The 21,900-nt window shown below is 34.3% G+C and overlaps 2 protein-coding genes across 2 annotated transcripts; one reads left to right on the top strand and one right to left on the bottom strand.

The window, feature by feature from the left end:
• Positions 1–796: 796 nt before the first annotated feature.
• On the top strand, positions 797–10,974 carry LOC130992606 (aldehyde dehydrogenase-like). Its single transcript, XM_057917310.1, has 10 exons — positions 797–1,247; positions 8,117–8,185; positions 8,289–8,385; positions 8,816–9,022; positions 9,083–9,198; positions 9,325–9,429; positions 9,501–9,673; positions 9,761–9,851; positions 9,969–10,118; positions 10,509–10,974. Exons 1-10 carry the CDS (start codon positions 1,053–1,055, stop codon positions 10,740–10,742), a joined length of 1,437 nt encoding a protein of 478 aa, XP_057773293.1. The 5' UTR covers positions 797–1,052; the 3' UTR covers positions 10,743–10,974.
• A 155-nt stretch (positions 10,975–11,129) lies between these two features.
• LOC130992546 (kinesin-like protein KIN-7C, mitochondrial) lies at positions 11,130–20,505 on the bottom strand. Its single transcript, XM_057917220.1, has 24 exons — positions 20,196–20,505; positions 19,988–20,085; positions 18,818–18,907; positions 18,424–18,476; positions 18,229–18,294; positions 18,052–18,105; positions 17,159–17,218; positions 16,934–17,012; positions 16,642–16,709; positions 16,028–16,087; positions 15,675–15,779; positions 15,459–15,563; positions 15,237–15,344; positions 14,992–15,138; positions 14,656–14,838; positions 14,375–14,542; positions 14,048–14,287; positions 13,727–13,867; positions 13,333–13,458; positions 12,972–13,022; positions 12,832–12,879; positions 12,463–12,756; positions 11,623–12,336; positions 11,130–11,540 (listed from the first exon to the last, which is right to left on the bottom strand). The coding sequence occupies exons 1-24, from the start codon at positions 20,384–20,386 to the stop codon at positions 11,520–11,522; spliced, it is 3,270 nt and encodes a 1,089-aa protein (XP_057773203.1). The 5' UTR covers positions 20,387–20,505; the 3' UTR covers positions 11,130–11,519.
• Positions 20,506–21,900: the final 1,395 nt, after the last annotated feature.

The raw sequence follows: 21,900 nt of genomic DNA, 5'->3' as shown, positions 1-21,900 counted from the left end.
TTCATCTAACAAGTATTTTTCATTTTTCCAATTTTAGGCACCGGATGTATCTGATCTCTATATCTATAAAAATAAAGTAAAGGTCCCTGTATTTTCACTTGTGTTAGAGCACTCCCAGCAGAAATTCTAAAATTATGTTTCTATATTCCTCTCGAAAGCTTTTTTATTTAATTTTAAGATCTCAATTTTATAAATGCATACACCAGATCTCCTATTTTCTACATAAAAACAATAATTATGTGTGGGTCCTACTAATTATAAGCTTAAAATAAATTTAGGGTGAGTGTAAATTTAAGATTGAATTTAGGTAGGTGTAAAATTTTTTGTGGGCCCCATCCAATTTAGGGGATCTGCTGGATGCATTTTTTTATCTCATTTTCAATTGTTTTAGCCTAAATTTAGAGTTAGTGATGTATTTAGGTGATCTGCTGGGAGTGCTCTTAACTAAGGTTCCTTACTTTTGTTTTGGTGAAACATAAAAACCTAATTTAAAACCTAAAAGATAATATAAAAACTTAAATAAGGACCGAAGACAGTTTATATTTTATATTTTAATTAAAATAAATTTTATTAATTTTTGCTCATCCCCATATATATATAATCAAAGAAAACTTTCTAACTAACACGGAGGAACTTATAATTGTAATAACCAACTATCAATTAATTAAAATATTGAAATTAAACGTGAAAAATAATTATATATTATGATTATCATTTACTATAATTTATAATCATAAAAATTAAATTGAAAAAATTAAGAGATTGTTATAAATGGACACAGATGGAGCTAAGTTTAACAAATAAAAGTAGGAAGATAAATTACAAGACGACATGAAATACTATAAAGAGAAGATGGGGAAATAATGTACAAACCCTTGTGCTCTTCTGCTTCCCCATTGAGGGAAAATCGCATTAACCTTTCACTAACCACCCCTCGCTTCAAACGTGTCCTCTACTTTTGGAAAGAAAGCATACAACTCATATACATCTCTCTGTCTCTATATATACATATACATATATGATAGTATATCACCGAGAGAGAAAGAGAGAGAATGGCTGCAGTAGAAGCGGAAGCGGCGGTGCGGGAGCTGAGAGACACCTACGCCGCCGGAAAGACTAAGAGTTTCGAGTGGCGGATTTCGCAGTTGAAAGCAATACAGCAGATTCTCACTCTTCACAGCGAGGAAATAATCGGAGCTTTACGCTCCGATCTCAAAAAACCAGAATTTGAAGCAGTTATTCATGAGGTGGGATTCAAACTCATTTTATTTAATTGAATTTCGACCTCTCATAAAAATGCATTACGCCTGCGTGTTTCGTTTTTCGTCAGTTATACAATCTTTGTTGATTTTTAATAAGTTCAAATTTGGTTTGAATTAACTTCAAAATTTTCGGTCGAATTTCATAGGTTGTAGATATTGCTGAGGATTCTAGTTGAATTTCAATGTGCAACTATATATCATGTGATTCATGTTGATTCTGAATGCAATTTTTTAGTCGATTAACTGTGACGAGATAACGACTTTAGCTAGCTCCATCAATACTTTCTATCCAAATAGCATCGAAATCGAGCCATTCACTATTTTCTTTATTACACTTTCTGTTTTTTTGCAGAATGTGAAATATTGGAGGTTTCCTTAGAAACAAGGTTAAAAACATAACCAATCTAACCCTATGAAGATAATCTTTTCTATGAAGATTTCAAATAAGACTTTATAAGATCCAGAATGATTTAATAGTAGTGGAGTGACGAATTCGTACTTGAAAAATTATACTCCATCCGTCCCATTACAACTGTCTTATTGTTTTTGGGCATGCAGATTAAGAAATGTGTAGAAAGTAGATAAAGAGGGCTTGTGAAAATTATTTAAATATTAGGTATAGAGAAATAATATATTGCCAAAAAAGAAATGAGACATTTGTAATGAAACATCTCATTGTAGATTCGATTCATTCGAATAGCATCCTCTGTTGATTAATATTTTGTGATCTTTACGAAAGAATTGGAATAATATTGTTGTATTTTGAAAGTTACAATGATTTAAAACTTTTACCGCATTGAAAACATTGAATCGTTAGGAGATATTAATTCTATATGAGATTAGATTGATAAAATACATTATTAAATATTGAAAATTTGATGAAAATAAACAAGTTAATTAATCAATAACTTAATTTATATTTTTATCCATCTTTAGCCAAAACTAAACACTACTTTACAAATTTTATTTTTATTTTTTTGAAACACTACTTTACAATTTATAACCACTATTTTAATATTATTGGACAGGTGGACCTATCACTATTCACTACCACCTTAGAGATTTGAAGAAATTCTGTCATTTCTTTTTTTTTGAAAATTCTGTCATTTCTTTAAATATCGTAAAAGGAAGATGTGGACCCAGTTGCATGGTGGTTTAATTTATTGCGTTTGAGATAGTTTTGTAGTACATAGGGCCCCACATGATACAACGTTTGAGATAGTTTTCTCGATATAGGCTCACCTACATACTACTAAAATAGGGGTGGATGCTGCCTTAATAAATTCTCCATATTTATTTTTACTTTTAATATGAAATTTTTTTATATTTTTATCTTATTTTTATTTACGGTATACTTTAATCCGGTATACTTTAAATTATAGTATGAAAAAATTTCATATTTTTATCGTATTTTTATTTTGGTATACTGTATACGGTATAGTACTGCAATTTCAATATACCGTATCATATTTCGATATATCGCACTTACACGGTATAATGAAATTGACAAGTTAGATGTAATTTATTATAAAACAATAATACTAATTATATATTATAGAATATAACTATGTAACTCACATAAGGTGAATATTATTATAACCATGCTATAAGCCTATAATATCAATATAAACAATACAACAATTCAATTATATTAAATTGTATATATATATATATATATATATATTATATATATATGTGTGTGTGTGTATTATGTTCATTTTTGTATCGATGATATTTATATTCTCCTATTTGTATATATATTCATGTAATATAATAAACTATATATAGATGTTATAAGTTAGATGTAATTTATTGTAGAACAATAATGTTAATTATATACTATAGAATATAACTATGTAACTCAAATAAGGTGAATATTATATTATAACTATGCTATAAATTCATGTATTATACTATTTTATTTATTTATTTTATATCATTTGATGATATTTATAAGGTGAATATTATATCATAACTATATGAACTATATTTTGTTTATTTTTGTATCATTTAATGATATTTATAAATTCATGTACTTGTATATATTCATACAATATAGATTATATACATCATTTCATAAAATTTATCAATACTTTTAAAAATATAAGCATAAAAAATATATACACCCTCCGTCCCACTAGGCTTGTCCCATTTCTTTTTGACACGGTTATTAAGGAAAATATAATTAGTGTAGTAAAAGTGTGTAAAGAAGTAAGGTCATATTATTTGTAGTGTAAAATCATTACTAAATATAGAAATGGGACAAGATCAATGAGACAACCCAAAAAGGAAAACTTGACAAAATCAATGGGACAGAGGGAGTATTCTAGTATTTTAAAACTATAGATTTTGATACGGTATATACCACAATTTTCGGCGTACCGATATATACCGACAATTGCGGTATATCATAACAAAGTATTATATCTTAATACCAGTATATACCGGATATTACGATATACCAGAGTAAGGTATGATACCATTATGCGGTATCATACCTTACTTTGTTATACCATAATATCTGGTATATATCAATATATGCCGGTATACCGTTAATAATATCATACCTTATTACTGCATATACCTTTAATACGATATTTATTGACTTTTTTGGTATATACAGTGGTATTGGTATACATCGGTATACTCCAATATCTGAAAAATACATACTTTTACCATAACGTAAATCTTCGGTATGGTATCATACCTTACCAAAAATTTTAGCATACCTTAAATTCGATATTTTACGGTATTTTCCGGTACGGTATGACCGGTATACCGAATTCTCGGTATATTTTCCCAGCCTAAACGAATCAAATAGAGTATTTGTTCCATTATTCTAATTTGAATAGAAATATTCGATTATATTAATATTTAATTATAAATATAAAATTATAATATTCGATTCGATAATATTATATATATATATATATATATGTATTTGTGTGTGTCGATGAGCTAAAATAAATTATTTTCAACCATTAGATTGTAAGAATTATGATGACTTCATCATTTTGTTGGATGATTTTAATTTTATTTTCATAAATATTTAATTATATATATATATATATACAAGAATTATAATATTATAAAACAAATATAATAAAAGAATTATGACATTATATAATAATTGACAATTTTAAAAAAGAAAAATGCAAGGAAACATAATATACATGCATTAAAATCATTCTTCACAATTTAAAAAGTAAGATTTCATTTTTAAAAAATTAAAATTTTAAATTAAAGTCATTCTTGCATCATAAATGGCGTCTTGTCATCGTGATTGTAAACTAATCAAATAATTCATTTTCAATAGATATTCGATTCAAATACGAAATATAAATATTTGATTTGATTTCATTAATATTCAAATATAAATATAAAATTATACTCCGTTTGATTTGTTTACAATCCCTAGCCACGTACACATGATATGTAGGTATAATATAATGTTGTCTTTCTAGAAATAGTTATTACTCCTTCACCACCAACATTTGTTGTTTCAAGGTGCACAAGGGTGGTTTTTTTTTTTCCTTATGATTTCTCTATTCGCTCATATCGAGATGATAAATTGTTGTTTAAGTTGTCCACGGTTAAGATTTTAATGATTCACCTAGAATATTAAAATGGATTATCTCGTTAGGAAATCGTTACCTATCGACAATTGTTATTTATGACGATGACGAGAAATTGCGTGCGGACCTCCGAGGCTCAATTTTAATTTTTGTAGTTATTACTAGAATTTAGTGATTCATAATAAAAATAAAATTAATTAATATGGTTAAAATTTATTAATTCGTAATTAGAATTAAGTAGCTGAATGAGGGGCGGCGGCTAGGGGTGAGCAAAAACCGAGCCGACCAAAAAAACCGACCGAAAAATGACCGAATCGACCGGTTTTCGGTCGGTTTTTTTGTATTGGGCGGTCGGTTCGGCCAGATTTTTGCAGAAAATTCGGTTTGGTCGGCCGGTTCGGTTTTTTCGATTTTGGCCGGTCGAAAACCGAACCGACCGACCATAATGTACATTACTAGGGTTTTTTTTCCCCCCCACTAATTCTCCTTCTCCCTATCGGCTGCCCTCTCATTGCGCCGCACCCGCACCCCACAGCCCGCACGCCTTCACCTCAGCGCCACTGCCCGGCTCCCCCCCATTCCTAACCCTACCGGCCGGCGAACAGCAGCCCCAGCCCAGTCCGAGTCCGAGGCCGCGCCCTCGCCTGGAAGAAGCCCGCAGCCGTCGTGTTTGGAATTAGGTGGAAAACGAAAAAACTGCACAGGTTTCGGTTTGGTCGGTCGGTCGGCCGAAAACCGACAATTGGCCGGTTCGGTTTTCGGCCGGTTTGAATATGGTGGGTCGGTCGGTCGGCCAGATTTTTTCTGGACCGGTCGGTCGGTCGGCCGGCTAAAAACCGGTCGGTCGGTGGGCCGAACCGACCGATGCTCACCCCTAGCGGCGGCCACACCAGAGTGCACCTCATGTATGATATGTTTAAATCAGAGACTTAAAAATGTTTAGAGAGCATTTTTATAAAGCGTTCTGAACTTGCAAAGATGAAAGATTGATGTAGGTTACAATTCAAGGGAAGTTTAATCTTTTATAGCTTTAAAGAAGTTTATATAAGAGAAAATTATGACCATTCTGGATAATAAAGTTTTGTTTCTAATCGATCACTTTTGTAAAAATTTATGGAACACACTTTTTATAAACTCCTAGTTATTGGTGCATAAATACACCAATTTTGAATTTTATCACGAACTATATAAAGTTTATATAATATAAGAGAGTGTTTTGTTCCCCTTAATTTTTTCTCTCTTCACCCACTAACTTTTTTACTATTTTTCTCTATTTTTTTTATAATTTTGTTTTTTATAAATATCGTCAAATTTGATTTATGAAGAAACATTCAATATGCATCTTAAATTTAAGTCGTGACAAATTTTTTAATATGGTATAAAAATAATAAAAAGTGAATTTAAAACGAATAAGTTATGAAAATTTTAAAATATTTTATTTTCTTTCTCTTCTTTAAAATTTAACAACTTTTTATTTATTTATTATAATGTGTAATACTCTATAATATTTATGTATAATGTTAATTTTCATTATCAAATTATTTTAAAAAAATAAATATTTCTCTGTTCAAATTAGACAAATATCAAGTTGAGATGTCGATATTAAGGTCAATTTCGTTCTATTTGCTGCTAAGGTCATTCAGTAGATGAATTTTTTTTAGCTGTGTTAGTTTAATTCATATGGTTTATTTCGAATTTAATTCGGAGTTTAATCATTCAAATTTCAGAGTTAATTCATTAAAGTCAGCTTTAATTTGACCATAAATAGAATTTGTGTTACAATTACTCCAATCGATAAATTGGTACCCCCTCCGTCCACCAATTCATGTCCTACTTTCCTTTTTGGTCAGTCCACCAAATCATGTCCTACCCATTTTTAGTAAATATTTCTACATTTTTTAATTGTTGGGTCCCAATAAACAATACATTTTTTCTCCACTCAACTAATAAACAATATATTTTGTGGGTCTCTTTCTCCACTCAACTAATAAACAATGCATTTGTTCTTAAAACCTGTGTTATCTTCCCTAGCCAGGTCATGAATTAGTGGACGGAGAGAGTATATTTTTTGAAACTTTTTAAAGTTCATGTTAAAAATCTGAATTCATCCACAATGGATGTATTTATGTGTCAATAACCCTAAATTCTATCACAAAATCTCATGTACACCCGGGTGTACCGTACACCTGGGTTGACTTGTACCTAGATTCTGACCCGCATATTAATCCAAACCCGCATCTTAACTCAAATCGTGTAAATTACACTATTCAGTTATACAAATGACACTGTTTATAACTAACACTATTCAATTATATAAAGGGTTAATTGCCTATAAATACACGAACTATACTCAAGTTTTGGCTTTTGACCAAATCTATTTTTTTGGTCAAAAAATACATAAACTTTTATATTTTTGGAATTTGACCGGAGCCGAAAGGTTGTCGGCTAATAAATTGATTGTCTGAATTCTGATGGGCAATCCGAAGATACCGTTAGAAAGCTCTTAATGTTATCTTTCTAATGATACTTATATTGTTGAGTTTTGATAATCGGAAGTGGTAAAAAAATGCCATGAAAGTCGAGGTCACGAAACTCTATATTTTTTCTTTTTTGTGACCACTTTCGGTTACCAAAAAAAGACAACGTCAATAGCTTTCCAACTGTACCTTCATATTGGCCATCAGAATTCAGTCAATCAAGTTATTGGCCAACGAATTTTTAGGGTCATGTCAAATTTCAAAAAATTAAAAGTTTATGTATTTTTTGACCAAAAAAAATAGATTTGGTGAAAAACCAAAATTTGGGTATAGTTTGTGTATTTATAGGCAATTAACCCTTATATAAATGACACTGTAACATTTTAAAATTAATGTTATAATGTCATTTATATTTCTGAATAGTGTCAATTATACACAGTGTCATTTACAATATTATAGTATCATTTGTACGCATTGCATGTCATTTGTATAACAAAATAATGTCAATTACATGCAGTGTCATTTGTACAATCGAATAATGTCATTTACAATATTTGAGTAGGAACAGATTTGGATCAGGATGAGGGTTAGGATTTAGGTACGGGTCAATCCGAGTGTACGATACACCCGGGTGTACCCGACCACCTCAAATTCTATTATGGTTGAAGCTAATTGTGGAAACAAGTCCCTGATTCTTTAATCTTCATATCTATATAGTATTTGTTTTCTTTAATTTCTGAGCTCCTTCTCTTTCCTAATATTTCTGTTGCGTTGTGGCATCATATATATGTATTGTTTGTAGATTTCTGTAGTATCAGCATCGTGCAAATTAGCGTTGAAGGAACTGCATCGATGGATGAAACCGCAAAAGGTAAATTACACTTAATTATAAGCATCTGTTTCTTTTTTTCTCATTTTGTGTGTGTATGTGTTTTCCAAAACAATTGCATCAAAGTATTGAATTTGTATTGCAGGTGAAAACCACATTAATCACTTTTCCCTCATCAGCCAAAATCGTGTCAGAACCTTTCGGCGTAGTGTTAGTTATATCTGCTTGGAACTTTCCATTTGGTAAGTCACAGTATATAATCTTAGGCTGCGTTTACTTTGATGAATAAATTTATTCATAAAAAATGATCGATAACACAAATTTATGTCTTTAAATGTCTCCTTTCTTTTTCAACATTTGACACAAAAAGAGATGCTCACCATTTTTCCTTCCTTATTTTCACTTCATGGATGGATAATATTATCACACGAAAATGGAGGGATAATATTATTCATCCTTGAAGTGAAAATTAGGAAGGAAAAATGGTGAGCATATCTTTTTGTGTCAAATGTTGAAAAAGTAAGGAGACATTTAAATGCATAAATTTGTGTTATCTATCATTTTCTATAGATAAATTTATCCATCAAAGTAAACGCAGCCTTACTGATTAACTATGTTAATTCAATTTGTTTGATTTGCGTCTTGATACTGACAATTAATTAAATTGGACAGCGCTGTCAGTTGATCCGGTGATCGGAGCAATCGCTGCTGGTAATGCTGTGGTGTTGAAGCCATCGGAGAACGCCCCCGCGACGTCATCGCTGCTTGCAAAGCTTGTGGGCAAGTACATGGACGCATCGGCCGTCAAAGTGGTGGAGGGGGCAGTTCCCCAAACCACTGCATTGCTAGACCAGAAATGGGATAAGATATTGTACACAGGTATGTTTATGTACCTAATGTTTATTTATTTATACCATTAATAATTAATTGAATTTACAGGAGGTAGCGCGGTGGGGCGTATCGTGCTAACTGCTGCGGCGAAGCATCTTACGCCTGTGATTTTGGAGCTTGGCGGGAAATGTCCGGCCGTCGTTGATTCCAAAATCAATTTAAAGGTACCTTACATTATTTACATATATATATAGCTCCATTTACAAGATAGTACAAGTATCAACACTGCATGGCATGGAAGTTATTTTTATAGTAATGTAATGTAAAGTTTTGATGCATTGATTTAAAAGGTGGCGGCGAGAAGAATAATTGCAGGGAAATGGGGCTGCAACAATGGGCAAGCCTGCATTTCCCCCGACTACCTAATCACTACAAAAGACTTCGTTTCGGAAGTGGTAATTCTCATCAAACCCTAATTACATACATTTCCCCAAATTCTTCAGCGCACTGTCATTATATTGCTCAGGTAAACATTCTGTCGGCGGAGCTGGAGAAATTCTTTGGAGAAGAACCTCTGCAGTCCAAGGAATTGTCGAGCATCGTCAACAGCCACCATTTTAACCGCTTGGTGAAATTATTAGACGACGATGAGGTTTCCGGTAAGATCGTTTGTGGAGGCGAACGCGATAAATCCAATCTGTAAGTTCCGATTTAAGTTTCATTCTTCGTTAGATTTTGAATGGCGTCTAATTAAAAACAGTGCGTGATGTCGTTTAATTTCCCCAGCAAGATTGCTCCGACGATTATATTGGGCGCCTCCAAAGATTCTCTTGTCATGAAGGAAGAAATTTTCGGTCCTATACTTCCCATAATTACGGTAAAACGTCGTAATCTTGAGCTAATATTGTTTGTATTTTACTGTTTAATGTATATTATATTACTAAAAATGGAAACTTGTATAATCGCTATTTTATGGTGATGTTGAATAATGAAGGTTGATAAGATTGAGGAGTGTTTTGGCGTGATCAATGCTATGGAGAAGCCACTGGCTGCATATCTCTTTACAAATGACAAAAAGTTGGAGGAGAAATTCGTTAGAAGCGTATCAGCAGGTGGTATGATCATCAATGACACTATTCTACACGTCAGTCTTCTTCTCCTCTACTTAATCGTCTATTGTGTAACATCTTTATAGATGATTATTACGTGTTAAGAAAATTCGAAAATCTACCAACTCTTACTTATGCAAATTCTTAATTATGAAGCAATTATTGTAGATGTAATGCAATAGAGAATCTGGCTTGCAAAAGAAAAACTTATGATGTCTATATGACTCATATCTGTTTGATCTTCTTAGGCTCCTTTCAGTTATACTACATTATTACTCCTCCCAAAAGAAAAAAGAGCTAAAAAACCATGTTTTGAACAATAGATTTTGTGCCTATGCCATTGATTAGATCATATCTATTGCACAAAGTAATTTCTTTCTTGTTTTCTTGGATGAGAATACACGTTACGAATGGGTTGGTTGCAGTTTTTGGAGGCGGGTATACCGTTCGGAGGCATAGGCGAAAGTGGCATGGGAGCGTACCATGGGAAGTTCTCATTTGATGCTTTCAGCCACAAGAAGCCTCTCTTAAAACGGAGTTTTGCCATTGATATATCAGCAAGATATCCTCCCTACACTCCAGGAAAACGCCGTTTTCTGCGCGCAGTTGTTCAAGGCACTTTATTTGACATTCTTCGATCATTGGCCACTTGTTGGTAAAATTCAAATTCTCCACATTTACCTATGCCTAAGAATCACTACCTAAATTATTCAACTACGTGTATTTATTTGTGGATTACCTTGTCCTTATTTTTTGTGATTCTGTAGAATTACTGATCACTATATATTTCGTGATTCATTAGTGGGACACAATTCCACCAGAACTTCTCGTCGCGTATGTACCTAAGACGTACATAAGAATTACTCCATAAATATTTGTTTCAAGGATTAATTGTCGATTTGACACAACATTTACAATTTTTTGTAATTTTATAATCCTTGAGTTTTTATTTTTACTACTACTTTTCTGAAACTTAAGGCATAAAATGTAAATAAATATTGAGATATTTTTTTAAAAGCTGATAAATAGGGATATAGGATAAATAGGGAGCAACATTTATCAAATGATAAACAGGGAGTAACATTTATCAAATTATGATTGGACTAAACTACTCATAGGGGTGATAGTACAATATAGGGTAGATCCTATTTAAAATGGCCATTCTATGTCCTAAGACAGTATTCACATGGGAAGATTGGGAATTACAAGTTACAATGTTAGAACATAGCACATGTTACAGAAATGTATGTCACTGTACATAAATGTGTAAATATATTTACACATTCTAACCAGATTTCTGCATCTACACCACTGTGGAATTTAAAGTTATCTGAGAAAGGTGAACTAGTAAGTCCAGAATTCTTGCATTGAGAATGGATAAGCGAGTCGACCCCCTCAACGGAGATGAGTCCATCGGAGCACCTAAGTCCAAAATACTAAGAAAGATAATCTGATCCCTGCAAGTTATATTACAAGAACATAAGTTGATTCAGTGTCCAAAAAAATTGAAGGAAGCAATCTGAAATAGTGACCGCTTACCTTAGATCTCAGATTTAAACCATCGAGGTGTTTGAACTTCCTTCTTTCAGATTGATAGCGCGCTTTCAGCTCATCAAACGAGCATGCATCTTGAGCGATTTCACTTTCCTCGTTCTCGTGGAATTTGGTTAGAGACTGGCCATCAGGAAATGGAAGAACTCCATTCAATTGTCTGGTTTCATCAGAAGCAGCAGTGGACTTACGAATATTTGCAACCAAAACCCACATGTTTGCAAGCTCATTTTCAAGCTTCTCTTCATGCCTCTTTGCTTCATCAAGTCTCTTTCGCAGATCAGCTTCGATTTTATCTCTTTCAGATAATGCAGCAACCAAAGAGGCCTCTCTTTGGTATCTTGCACTCAACTCCTGCTCAAACTCCTCCATTGATAATCTATCCTGCTGCTTTCTCGAGCGTGGATCAGATTGGCTACCACTTGCCCCGTTTTGCCTCATATCAACTGGAGCAGACTTTTGGCAGCAGTTTGCTTTACAACGGGCATCTGTAGCAGAAGCCAGATCTGCAGTGAGCTTGGCGTTTTGGTAGGAAAGCTTAGTTACCTCCTCTGCCAAGTTTCGGAGCTCAACTGCTGCAGCAGCTGCAAGCTCTTTCGCATACGAAGCTTCCTCAGTCTGCTTTTGGCAGTGAATTTCTAGACCATCCTTATCTTTGACAAGTTTGACCTTGTCTTGTTTCAATGACTCTATCTCAGCAGCCTGAGATAAAAAGGTTGCATAATAATCAGATTCTGAAAGATTAATCATGTGAAGAATACTAGCAAAGAAACTATTTACAGTATCTTCACGTTGACCACAAAGGGAACATAAGCCTAAAATACCTACCTGTGCAAGAAGCTGAGACTTTGTAAAGGCACCACAAATGCACTCTTTAGCATTTCCATGGTTGAATATTGATCTATTCAAACTTCCAGCACTAGTTGGTGTACTTTCATCCAAAGATGTTTCGTCACACGAATTGAGATCATACCCCCTTCCATTTTTTGTATACAAGGAATCCTCATAGCTGTTCACCCTAGTGGTGCTGCTATCTGCACTTGAATTTTTATTTGACATCAAGGAATCAGGCTGCTGCCTCAAGAGAGTGATGGTTTCTTGCATTTCAGTAGCCTCCAATGTCTAATAACAGACAACAGTTTGTTAAATTGTGGGATAATTGTGTAACTGCCCAGTAACTTAAACAATTACAATTACCTTCTCTCGCAGTTGCTCCTGGAGGACCCTGTTGTCTGCCGATTTGATCTTTTACCAGTCACAACATAATTTTTTGTTCACGTGAGTTCATGTTTTCCAAAAATGAAACATCGCGCAAAACCAATATAACTTCAACATACCTCAAGTTCAAAAGTCTTCTCATTTAATTGAGTGGCAAGCCTAGACAAAGCCTGCACAAGTGGAAGGAGGGGGGGCCAAGGAAACAAGATTCTCAGAAAAATATCCTTAGTTTTAAGAAAACTTTTCAAGCAATACGACTCCCTTTTTTAAAACCATTCTGACATTAAGATAAAATCAACAATCACTAAAATTTCAGATGACTAAAAACAAATAAGCACATGGAAAAGAGGGGGGAAATTAACAAGGAAAAAGCATTGTGGTGACTATTCTACTACTCAGACCACCAGACACAGATCGCCGGTAAGTTTGCAAAGCTCATCAGAGGTTTATGAATGTTTTGTCCTTTATTGATAAGCTTACCTGAGACATCTCAACAATGTTTGAACCGTACGGAGATGTCTCCACTGACCCAATCATACGTTGCTCAAGAACTCTCATTTGACGCTTCTTTTCTCTTATTTCATCCTTCAGTTTTTGCATGTTTTCCTGAATCGGGTGACAGTGGAAATGAACATGATTCTCAATTTACATTATGTACTTTACTTAAGGATGAGAAGTACAATCCAAATCCATAATCAACGTGAAGCATCTAAAGCATGTGATGCAAAGGAATTTCTAAAGCACGCCACTGCAGGCATGCCAAGACCTTTTACATCTAAGACTCAAATGTGGAACTAATGTGAATGCACTCCTTAATAGCATTGGTTACACACTTACACCGATATAAAAGGACAAATATATCTGATTAACTAACCAGTAGCTTCGAATCTCCAGGATTCTTAGCCGCTTGCTCTGATAATCTTTTCAGAGAACTGGTAGAAAAAGCAACCTCTCCAGCTAACATCTTTATCTGCTCACGGAAAAGGTCCATTTGGTCTGTAATGGTGCTCCCAGTCTACAAGAAATTTACCATTGAAGTTAATCAAAATTATTTAAGCCAACACAGAAACATAACTATAAGCTTGTGATAGTTTCAATTGCTAAGAGCTTCAAGAAAAGAAATGGAGTTCCATATTGACATACAGTTTCTGTCTAGGTAGCAGTCATGCATTAACTAAATCAAACTATATCTCACCGGTGGGAGACGTTGCACACCTATAGCTGCACTGAACAGATCGCCTGCTTGAGTCCTCTCGGGAAATGAACCAGCCTGAGCAGCATCTTCTACTTTTCTACTGATTGATCTCCTCTGTGCATCTTTTAGATCACTAAACATAACTCTGTTTTGTGACGATTTTGATGAGGAAGCAGGTGAACCACTTGCAGAACTCTCACAATCAGTATTTGGCGATGTCCCAATCACATTTTCGGGCTTCTGCAATCACAGGGTAAAGCATTTATATTGCATCTCAAGATTTGTGCTTCAACGAGACATTCCAAAAAAATCCACATAACGATTTACTTTCAATTTGAACCAATCAAGCATCCCCCTCCTTCTGTTCTTTCTGTAATCCTGGACTAAATCATCAAGATTCGCAGTGTCCCTCCTTCCATCATTCAAAATTTCAGAATCAATGCTTCCAGCATCATCGATAATGCTCTCTCGCTTCCTATCAGGCAAGTATGCTAGCTGCATAAGCAAGGAACACAAACAAGGCTTACGATTCCTTTGTGAGGTGGCTAATCTAAGATAACAAACAATATCTTGGATGTCTAGTACAGAATTAACAACAAAGTTAGCACCTCATCTTCCGCAAATGAATGCCTTCGCCAGTGGCTGGTCTTTTCAACAGTATTTGGTTGGATAGTAGTTTTTGTGGAAACCAAAATTAGTTTGGTTAACCTCTGTATCCTTCCCATCAAAGCAGCTTTGGCTTGTTCCTCCTCTTCTAATCTCGATTGCAACTTAATCTTGCCCTCTTCCAACTGCAACACACAGAGTATTTAAGAACATGGAATATACTAGCACCATTTTTGGCTCACAAAGTTCCAAGACCAGCATATAGAGAAGAAAGAAACTATGTAATCATAGGCCATATTCTTTTCTCCTCAAAACAATTTAATACAATTGTCACCAACCTGAAGTTTCAGATTAACTAAATCTTCTTGGCTTGGCGCTGTCTGATTCTCTTTATCCGTCATTCCACTCTTTAAGTGCTGAAGCTCTTGCTTTAGTCTGGATATTTCTCTCTGATACTTTTTGATGAGAGACTTCTCATCCAAAATCTATCCATGAAAATTCAAGAAGATTAGTAAAGCTTTGAAATATTCCCACCGATTCTACTTTCTTTACTTGTGCTGTTAAAGACTTCGATACACCTCACCTTATTTTGAGAAGCTTTGATTTCAACATGCTTACTTCGTTGGGCGAATTTAAGAGTGTTATGTGTTTCTTCGGTATTGCTAGAGGCTGGAGTAACTGTGCAGATAAGCTGCATAAAGTTCAAGCAAAAATCATAATTTTCACCAACAGAAACCTCCTAGATAACATTTCAATGAAATAGGAAGTCTTTAGTAGGTCTACAAATTCGTGAACTACAACTTACTGAGACTCGGCCATGGCCACTAAGAGATGACTGCAACAACCGTGTAAGTTTTGAATCTCGATAAGGTACATGAGTGGATTTTCCATCCGTTAATTTGGATATCACCTGCAGAGATGAAATTATTGATCATGTTAGCTAAATGTAATATGAAACACACAATAGTAAATTTGAGACCAAAGTAATGGTGAAAAGGAAAGACATGGCCATGTCTCTTACAGTGCCAAGAGTAAGTAAGCTTTTATTTATGTATGAGCCCTCTTTTCTCCTTAACCCAGTCGTCTCTGTTTTAGAACTTTCAGATCCTGCCAAGTCAATTAAATGCTATAAAAGAATTCAGTGTCTTGCCCAAATATTATAAAAAGAGAGATACTTAAGAAACTTAAGGCTATTTAGACACTCAAACAGCAAAATCGGATTAAATGAAACAGGGAAATAGGGAGGAAAAAAAGGCGATGAGGAAGAAAGAAAATTTTGTGTATTCAAATCTTTTCATAGTGCATAAAAAATGATAGACAACTAATGTAAATGAAACCACAACAGAGTTAGACAAACAGCAGGTTCGAACATACCAATTGCGATAGAGTCACTTCTTCTCCTTCAATGTCCCCGCGTAGACTGCTTTCAACAGTCTGTGAGATGAATAAGTTATTAAAGATCAAGGAATTAGAGTGTTATCTAATACAATAAATGTTTCAAGAGAATTTAATTTTGTGTTCTGCATCAATTACACAGCCACAACTATTGAAGTCTTTTTAGCTCTTGAAAGAACAATAGAAAAGAAACAGTCATCATGAGCAAGATGTCAATTACTATTAAATCTTTTTATCATTGTTCTTATTAAAACCGCATCAAAAGAAAATTGAAGTCCAATGTTTGCCAATGATTCTTTCGCAAACTCATACATGTCTCGCAAAAGAAAACGAACGAGGCTAAAGCCTAAAGGACAAGAACTGACTTAGTCCTTTTAAAGCTCAACAGACTATTCCTGAAACCCAGGGAACATGTCACCAAGCTATGTATTCACATTACAGCTTTTCATGCTCAATACAAAAGCCAATTCTACTATTTCCGGTAAAACACATGCACAGCCCTCTAGATATAAAACTCAAATGAGATGGCAGAATGAAGATGACTTCAGGCAATTCTATATGAGAAAACGAAAGCACAATAAGAGCTGTAATACCAAAGTGAATATTGTGTGGCTTCGGCTGCTGAGTAAGTTGAAGTTATTAGAACCCACGTGTCTATGCTCTGCATCAATATTGACAGAAAAAGTTAAGATTTTTGTTAGCCAGAAAATATTAAAGCACAACAGCAGAAAAACATTAGATGTTTCCAGGAGTAAATACAGGCGTTGAACGTTAAGGATAATAAGGTAGTGGAGAGCAAAACTACATTTGAGAACAGTAGTTTAAAGAGTATGTGGATGAGTTTATCATGAATAACAGGATCGAAGATTTTACAAGTCAATTTACCTTCACCAGATGCTATTAGAGAAAGAGCATGGGCAGGTGACAGTACCACCTCTTCTTTTATTCCTTCCACAAATGTGCCCTACAAAGTTACTTAATATTCCTCAAAGTCGCCTATTAATTTATACATCAGCAATCCAGTTGATTTCACATTGTAACCGTGATGCAGCTTATGCAATAAAATCAAGCAGCAAACAAGAACTTGACGCCACTAAAAGACATATATACCTGAGAGTCCTCTCGTATTCTAAGATTCTGTCCAGTGGGATTGAGCAAGTCATTGATGACCTAAATTTCCATGCAGGGACATACATAAAATGCAAAAACAAATATCTAATAAGTAAGATTCCAAAAACTGTAAGAAAAGCATGGAGGCTCGTGTTTCAATTTCATAATCAAATAAGGATGAGCTTGCTTCCAGTTTGGAAACCCAATTCAACAATCAAGGTCTTGAAATGCACTTCACTAAAACTTTACAGGTAAATAGTATTAGTCCTCAAAATCCCACCTCATCTTGCCAGAAAATCAACAATACCAGCAGGCAGCACCTGCTATCCATTTTATTTTTCTGAAAATCCAGAGTCCACCTCCCCAACCGACTAAGCTAAAAATGGTTTTCTTGTTATTTAATTACTCCTGAACTAAAGGAACAATATCAAATCCGAAGAAGATGTACAGATCATTTGGGAGCTTGTGTGTATATATAGCAAGGGGTGCAAGTGCAACAGGCAAAGCAAAGATTTATAAGTGTGCTCTGAAGTGTGGAGTTACAGAAGACACCACCCCAAAGGGGTCCAACTGACCAGGCCTTGCTGGATTAGCTACAGGTTCAACTACTTTCAGGGGACCCAAAAAAGTCAACCAAACTGCATAATGGGTTGACATGGAAAATATTATAATTTGCATTAACCCCAAACAAGTGCAGCTTAAGTTAATGCAAAGTGCACCAGATGAGTAGAATTAACCTCATAGAATAGTTGGACAAATATAATCAGCTACAGAAAGACAACCTAATGAAATTCAATCTCATATGTAGCTCAATTAGTCAATAGCAAGTTGCATAAAGCAAATAATCAAATACAAATAATAAATATTTCCAACTTGCAAATAATGAAACGAACCTCATTGTATATTTCCAAATATGAAACTCGGAGAAGAAACTCTCGCCCAGGCGTCTAATACAGCATAGCAAAGATAATTCAACTTTTAGAATAAATATAATCTCTTTATTGTGATAGAAACAACAAAACTAGCATACTTGTCACGGCCAGTGCCCACTTTAAGGTAATGGGACTTACCTCTTGTATAATTCCAAAGACATCCTTAACAGCCAGAGGTATGATTCCTGGTGACTTTTGCTCTCCCTAAGACATAAAAGCAGAAAGTTTTCAACATTAGCATCAATCAGGAACAATATAAGTGGATGCACCTGAGTTTGATTAATGCTAAGCATTTTATAAAAAATGTGGAGTTGAAGAACAGTTAGCCATTACATGCATCGTATGTGTCTTCCCACTGCTAGTAACACCATAAGCGAATACAGTGCCTACAGAAACAAGTAAGCACGAAATCAAAACCAGAGTCAACTGCCAAAAGAAAATTCTATTGCAATGGGATACAGGGTAATAGCTAATCAGAGCCCGACATAGATGAGCATGGATCAGTTTCCTTGGTTTTCCAAAGAACATTACAATTTGAGGCAGGCTTACATTAAGGACAAATGCTGTCCAAAAAAGAGGAGGAAAAAGAAAGACAATCTTATGAATTGTCTTTACGGTCTTTAAACATAAATATGTAACGGAATTTAGACTAGGGCAGAGTGGTTGACTGTAGTCTGAAAATATATGGTACCAAAATTACAGATAGTTGAGTAATGAAAATATATACCATTTATTCCTTCCATGGCACCATTTACAACATGTTGTGCTGCAACATCATACACCTGGCGAGTAGTTGTTGCAGGACCAAATACTTTGTCTGGGAACACAAGTAGTTTTGATCACCATTAATTAATAAGTTATCAACACAAAGGCAGAAAGAACCAACTAAAAGATGAATGTTGTTCTACAAATGGAAATGCAGAACTTATTCTGCAACATCTTCTCACATTTGCATGAATTAACAACCTAAAAGACCTTATAATCTGAGAAAAGTATCAAAACATTGGCTGGAATAGCTTTCTTGGTATCCCTTCAAACGAAATTAATAAATGCAAATCCATAAGCTTTGAGCATCAAAGCACATTTTCTCGATGTGGGACAGGCTATTAGGACTTTTTACTCCCACTCGTTCTCATTATAATGAATTTGAGTACACTCCTATCTATATGGTTAGCCATAAAGGACACCTTCTTTTTTAAGCTGCTCTAGAGGAAGACTTATATATACTTTTCAATGAAAATACAGCTTCTATCCATATGTTAGCCATAAAGGACACCTTCTATCCATGAATATGTGCATATCAGATTCTCTCTGTAGTGTCCAATTCTGCTGACATATACGCAGATCATAATGATCTGGAATCTAACTGAAACTTCATCGCTACAACTTTTATTAGCTACACATACCAAATATAAGCATTTACAAGCAAGTGATAGGCTGTGCATGGACATTACACAACTCCCCATGCAAAGTATGAAACTTTCAGATAAAAGTTTGATATTTCAATTGATTCATTATAATCAATCTCACTGAAGATACTTAAACAAAGGAATTTCCAAAAATTGTCGGTCAACGATCATCCAAAACATACCAGTTGTACTAGTGAACAGAAATGGTAAGAACTGCCACGAGTTCTGCTCCATTTATTTCTCAATTTGTGTTAGACTTATATTCGCAATTTCGCACAAGTGAAAGAGCTAAACAATAGCATTGACATCCTCTTTCCGCAAACAATATGTGAAGCAGCAGGTTGCCTGCTATATAAATCTATCAATGAAGCCTATTTTGATTCGAGACTTCATCCCAGAGTCCACTACTCATTAATCTCACACAGAAAACATCTCCATTTTTCGTCTACAGCTAATGCGTATGCATGAGAGAGAGAGCAGACATTTACCAAATCCATACGAAATGTCGGAATTGAACTCATTCCGCACAGTATAGTCTCCATCAGCATACCAAGCCACTTCATCACCTTTACCAATCTCCCTAGCACTGTAAACAGCAAAACACAAAACCGAACAATTAAACCATCCAAAATCCAATAAAATGCAGACCAGTACAAACTATGAAATTCGCATAAAAATCGAGATTCTCCCTTCCACCTGAGAGGCCGGAATCGCACGGTGACAGTGACATTCTCCTTAACTTTTCCGTGAGGCGGCGGAGCTGACTGTCGAGAGAGGAGCGACGCGGCGGAGGACGGAGTGGCGGGGCGGGCGGGCGGCGGGGGAGGGGGTTTCCGGGAGCGGAAGGGGGAGATAGAGGAGCGGCGGAAGGCGGAGGCGGAGGCCATTCGCTGTGGAAGTCACGAGCCGGCTGATTTTGCCGCCGGAGTTTCCAAAATCAAAAATATTTGGAAGTGGTCTCGCGTTGAGTTATTTTTTTCAAATGATGGGTGGGACCCGCCAACCAAAGGATCAAAACTTTTTGCTGCCGGATTTTTTTTTATTTTGTTTTTTACTACTAATACAGATTGTCATTTAAATCCAATTTTTTCATCATGGTTTAAATAAATACACTTTTCAATCATCGTTATTAAGATTAAGATAAGTTTAAATTCTTTTGGCGGTTGAAATTTCAACCAATTTTCGAACTTTTGATTTCAAACAAATTTTTGTCTTATGATTAGTTTATACAATACAGAATAAAATCTAAATATTATTTTTTGTTTGTGTACATTCAAAAAAAAAAATTAAATTGGAAGGGAAAATTGTAAAACCCATGGGACTAGCATTTTTTAAAAAACATATGGAGATGTGGAAACATTTTTCAAAGTATATAGTCAATATTTGTATTAATATAATTTAATACAGCAGAATGTGGAAAGATTACTATAAAATGGAAATTTTGTCATTTCTCGACCACTCTTGTTGCTTGCTTGTATAAGTTGTATGTTCTTCGCAACACAAAGTCACGAAACTATTAATTTACACTTCACTAGTGCATCTTGACTGCTAGTATTGAAATATTTTTCATTTGGTATAATGTTTATATTATAGAACTAGTGTATAATCCGTCGAAATTCGATGGGACTTTAAATTTTGATTTAAATTATTTATATTATTTTTAATTAATTTAACTTGATGTAATAGAGTTTACATTATATTAATTTCAACTATATTCGTCAATTAAATATTCATTTTTTGCTAGAATAATAATAATATTCTTTTATATAAATTTTGTACAATTTTTTTATATTGACGGATAAAAATTAATTTAAGATCTCATATGCCATATAAGCATCATCCCATCTCAACTCTATAAGACCAGAGGATTATCAAGAACTCGAAAAACAACATTTAACTTTTGAACGCCAAACTTTTGAGGATTATCTCGTCTGGACCCTGAAACAATTATATATGACTTTTATGCGTCAATCGTTTGAACATCACTATTTGATACTTTAAATATTATAACTTACTTCTAAACATTATTTTCATTGGGAGCTTGAAATATTTTTCATTTGGTATAATGTTTATATTATAGAATGACAACTTTTTTTTAGAATGATTACGTTTCACAACTTTGAAATAGAGAATGGAATGAAGCCAAATTGCAAAGATGAGTGTTGGCGTTATCACCAGCTGTGTCCCACGTAAATTGGCAGTGAAAATTAACCTTTTGTTTGTCATTTTTGTGTTGGAAAATGTACGGATATTTATGCTCAGAAGGTTAAAACAAAAATGAAGCTCGAATTTTGATGCCCAACGAAATTGTTATACTAAAATGTGTTTCAAATCAAAATGAAGCTCGATTTTTTCGATTCCTAACGAAATCATTATATCAAAATGTGTTCAATTTTAATTA

The sequence above is a fragment of the Salvia miltiorrhiza genome, chromosome 7 (genome assembly GCF_028751815.1).
Source record: "Salvia miltiorrhiza cultivar Shanhuang (shh) chromosome 7, IMPLAD_Smil_shh, whole genome shotgun sequence".
Classification (NCBI taxonomy): domain Eukaryota; kingdom Viridiplantae; phylum Streptophyta; class Magnoliopsida; order Lamiales; family Lamiaceae; genus Salvia; species Salvia miltiorrhiza.
This window is presented reverse-complemented; position numbering and strand designations above follow the sequence as displayed.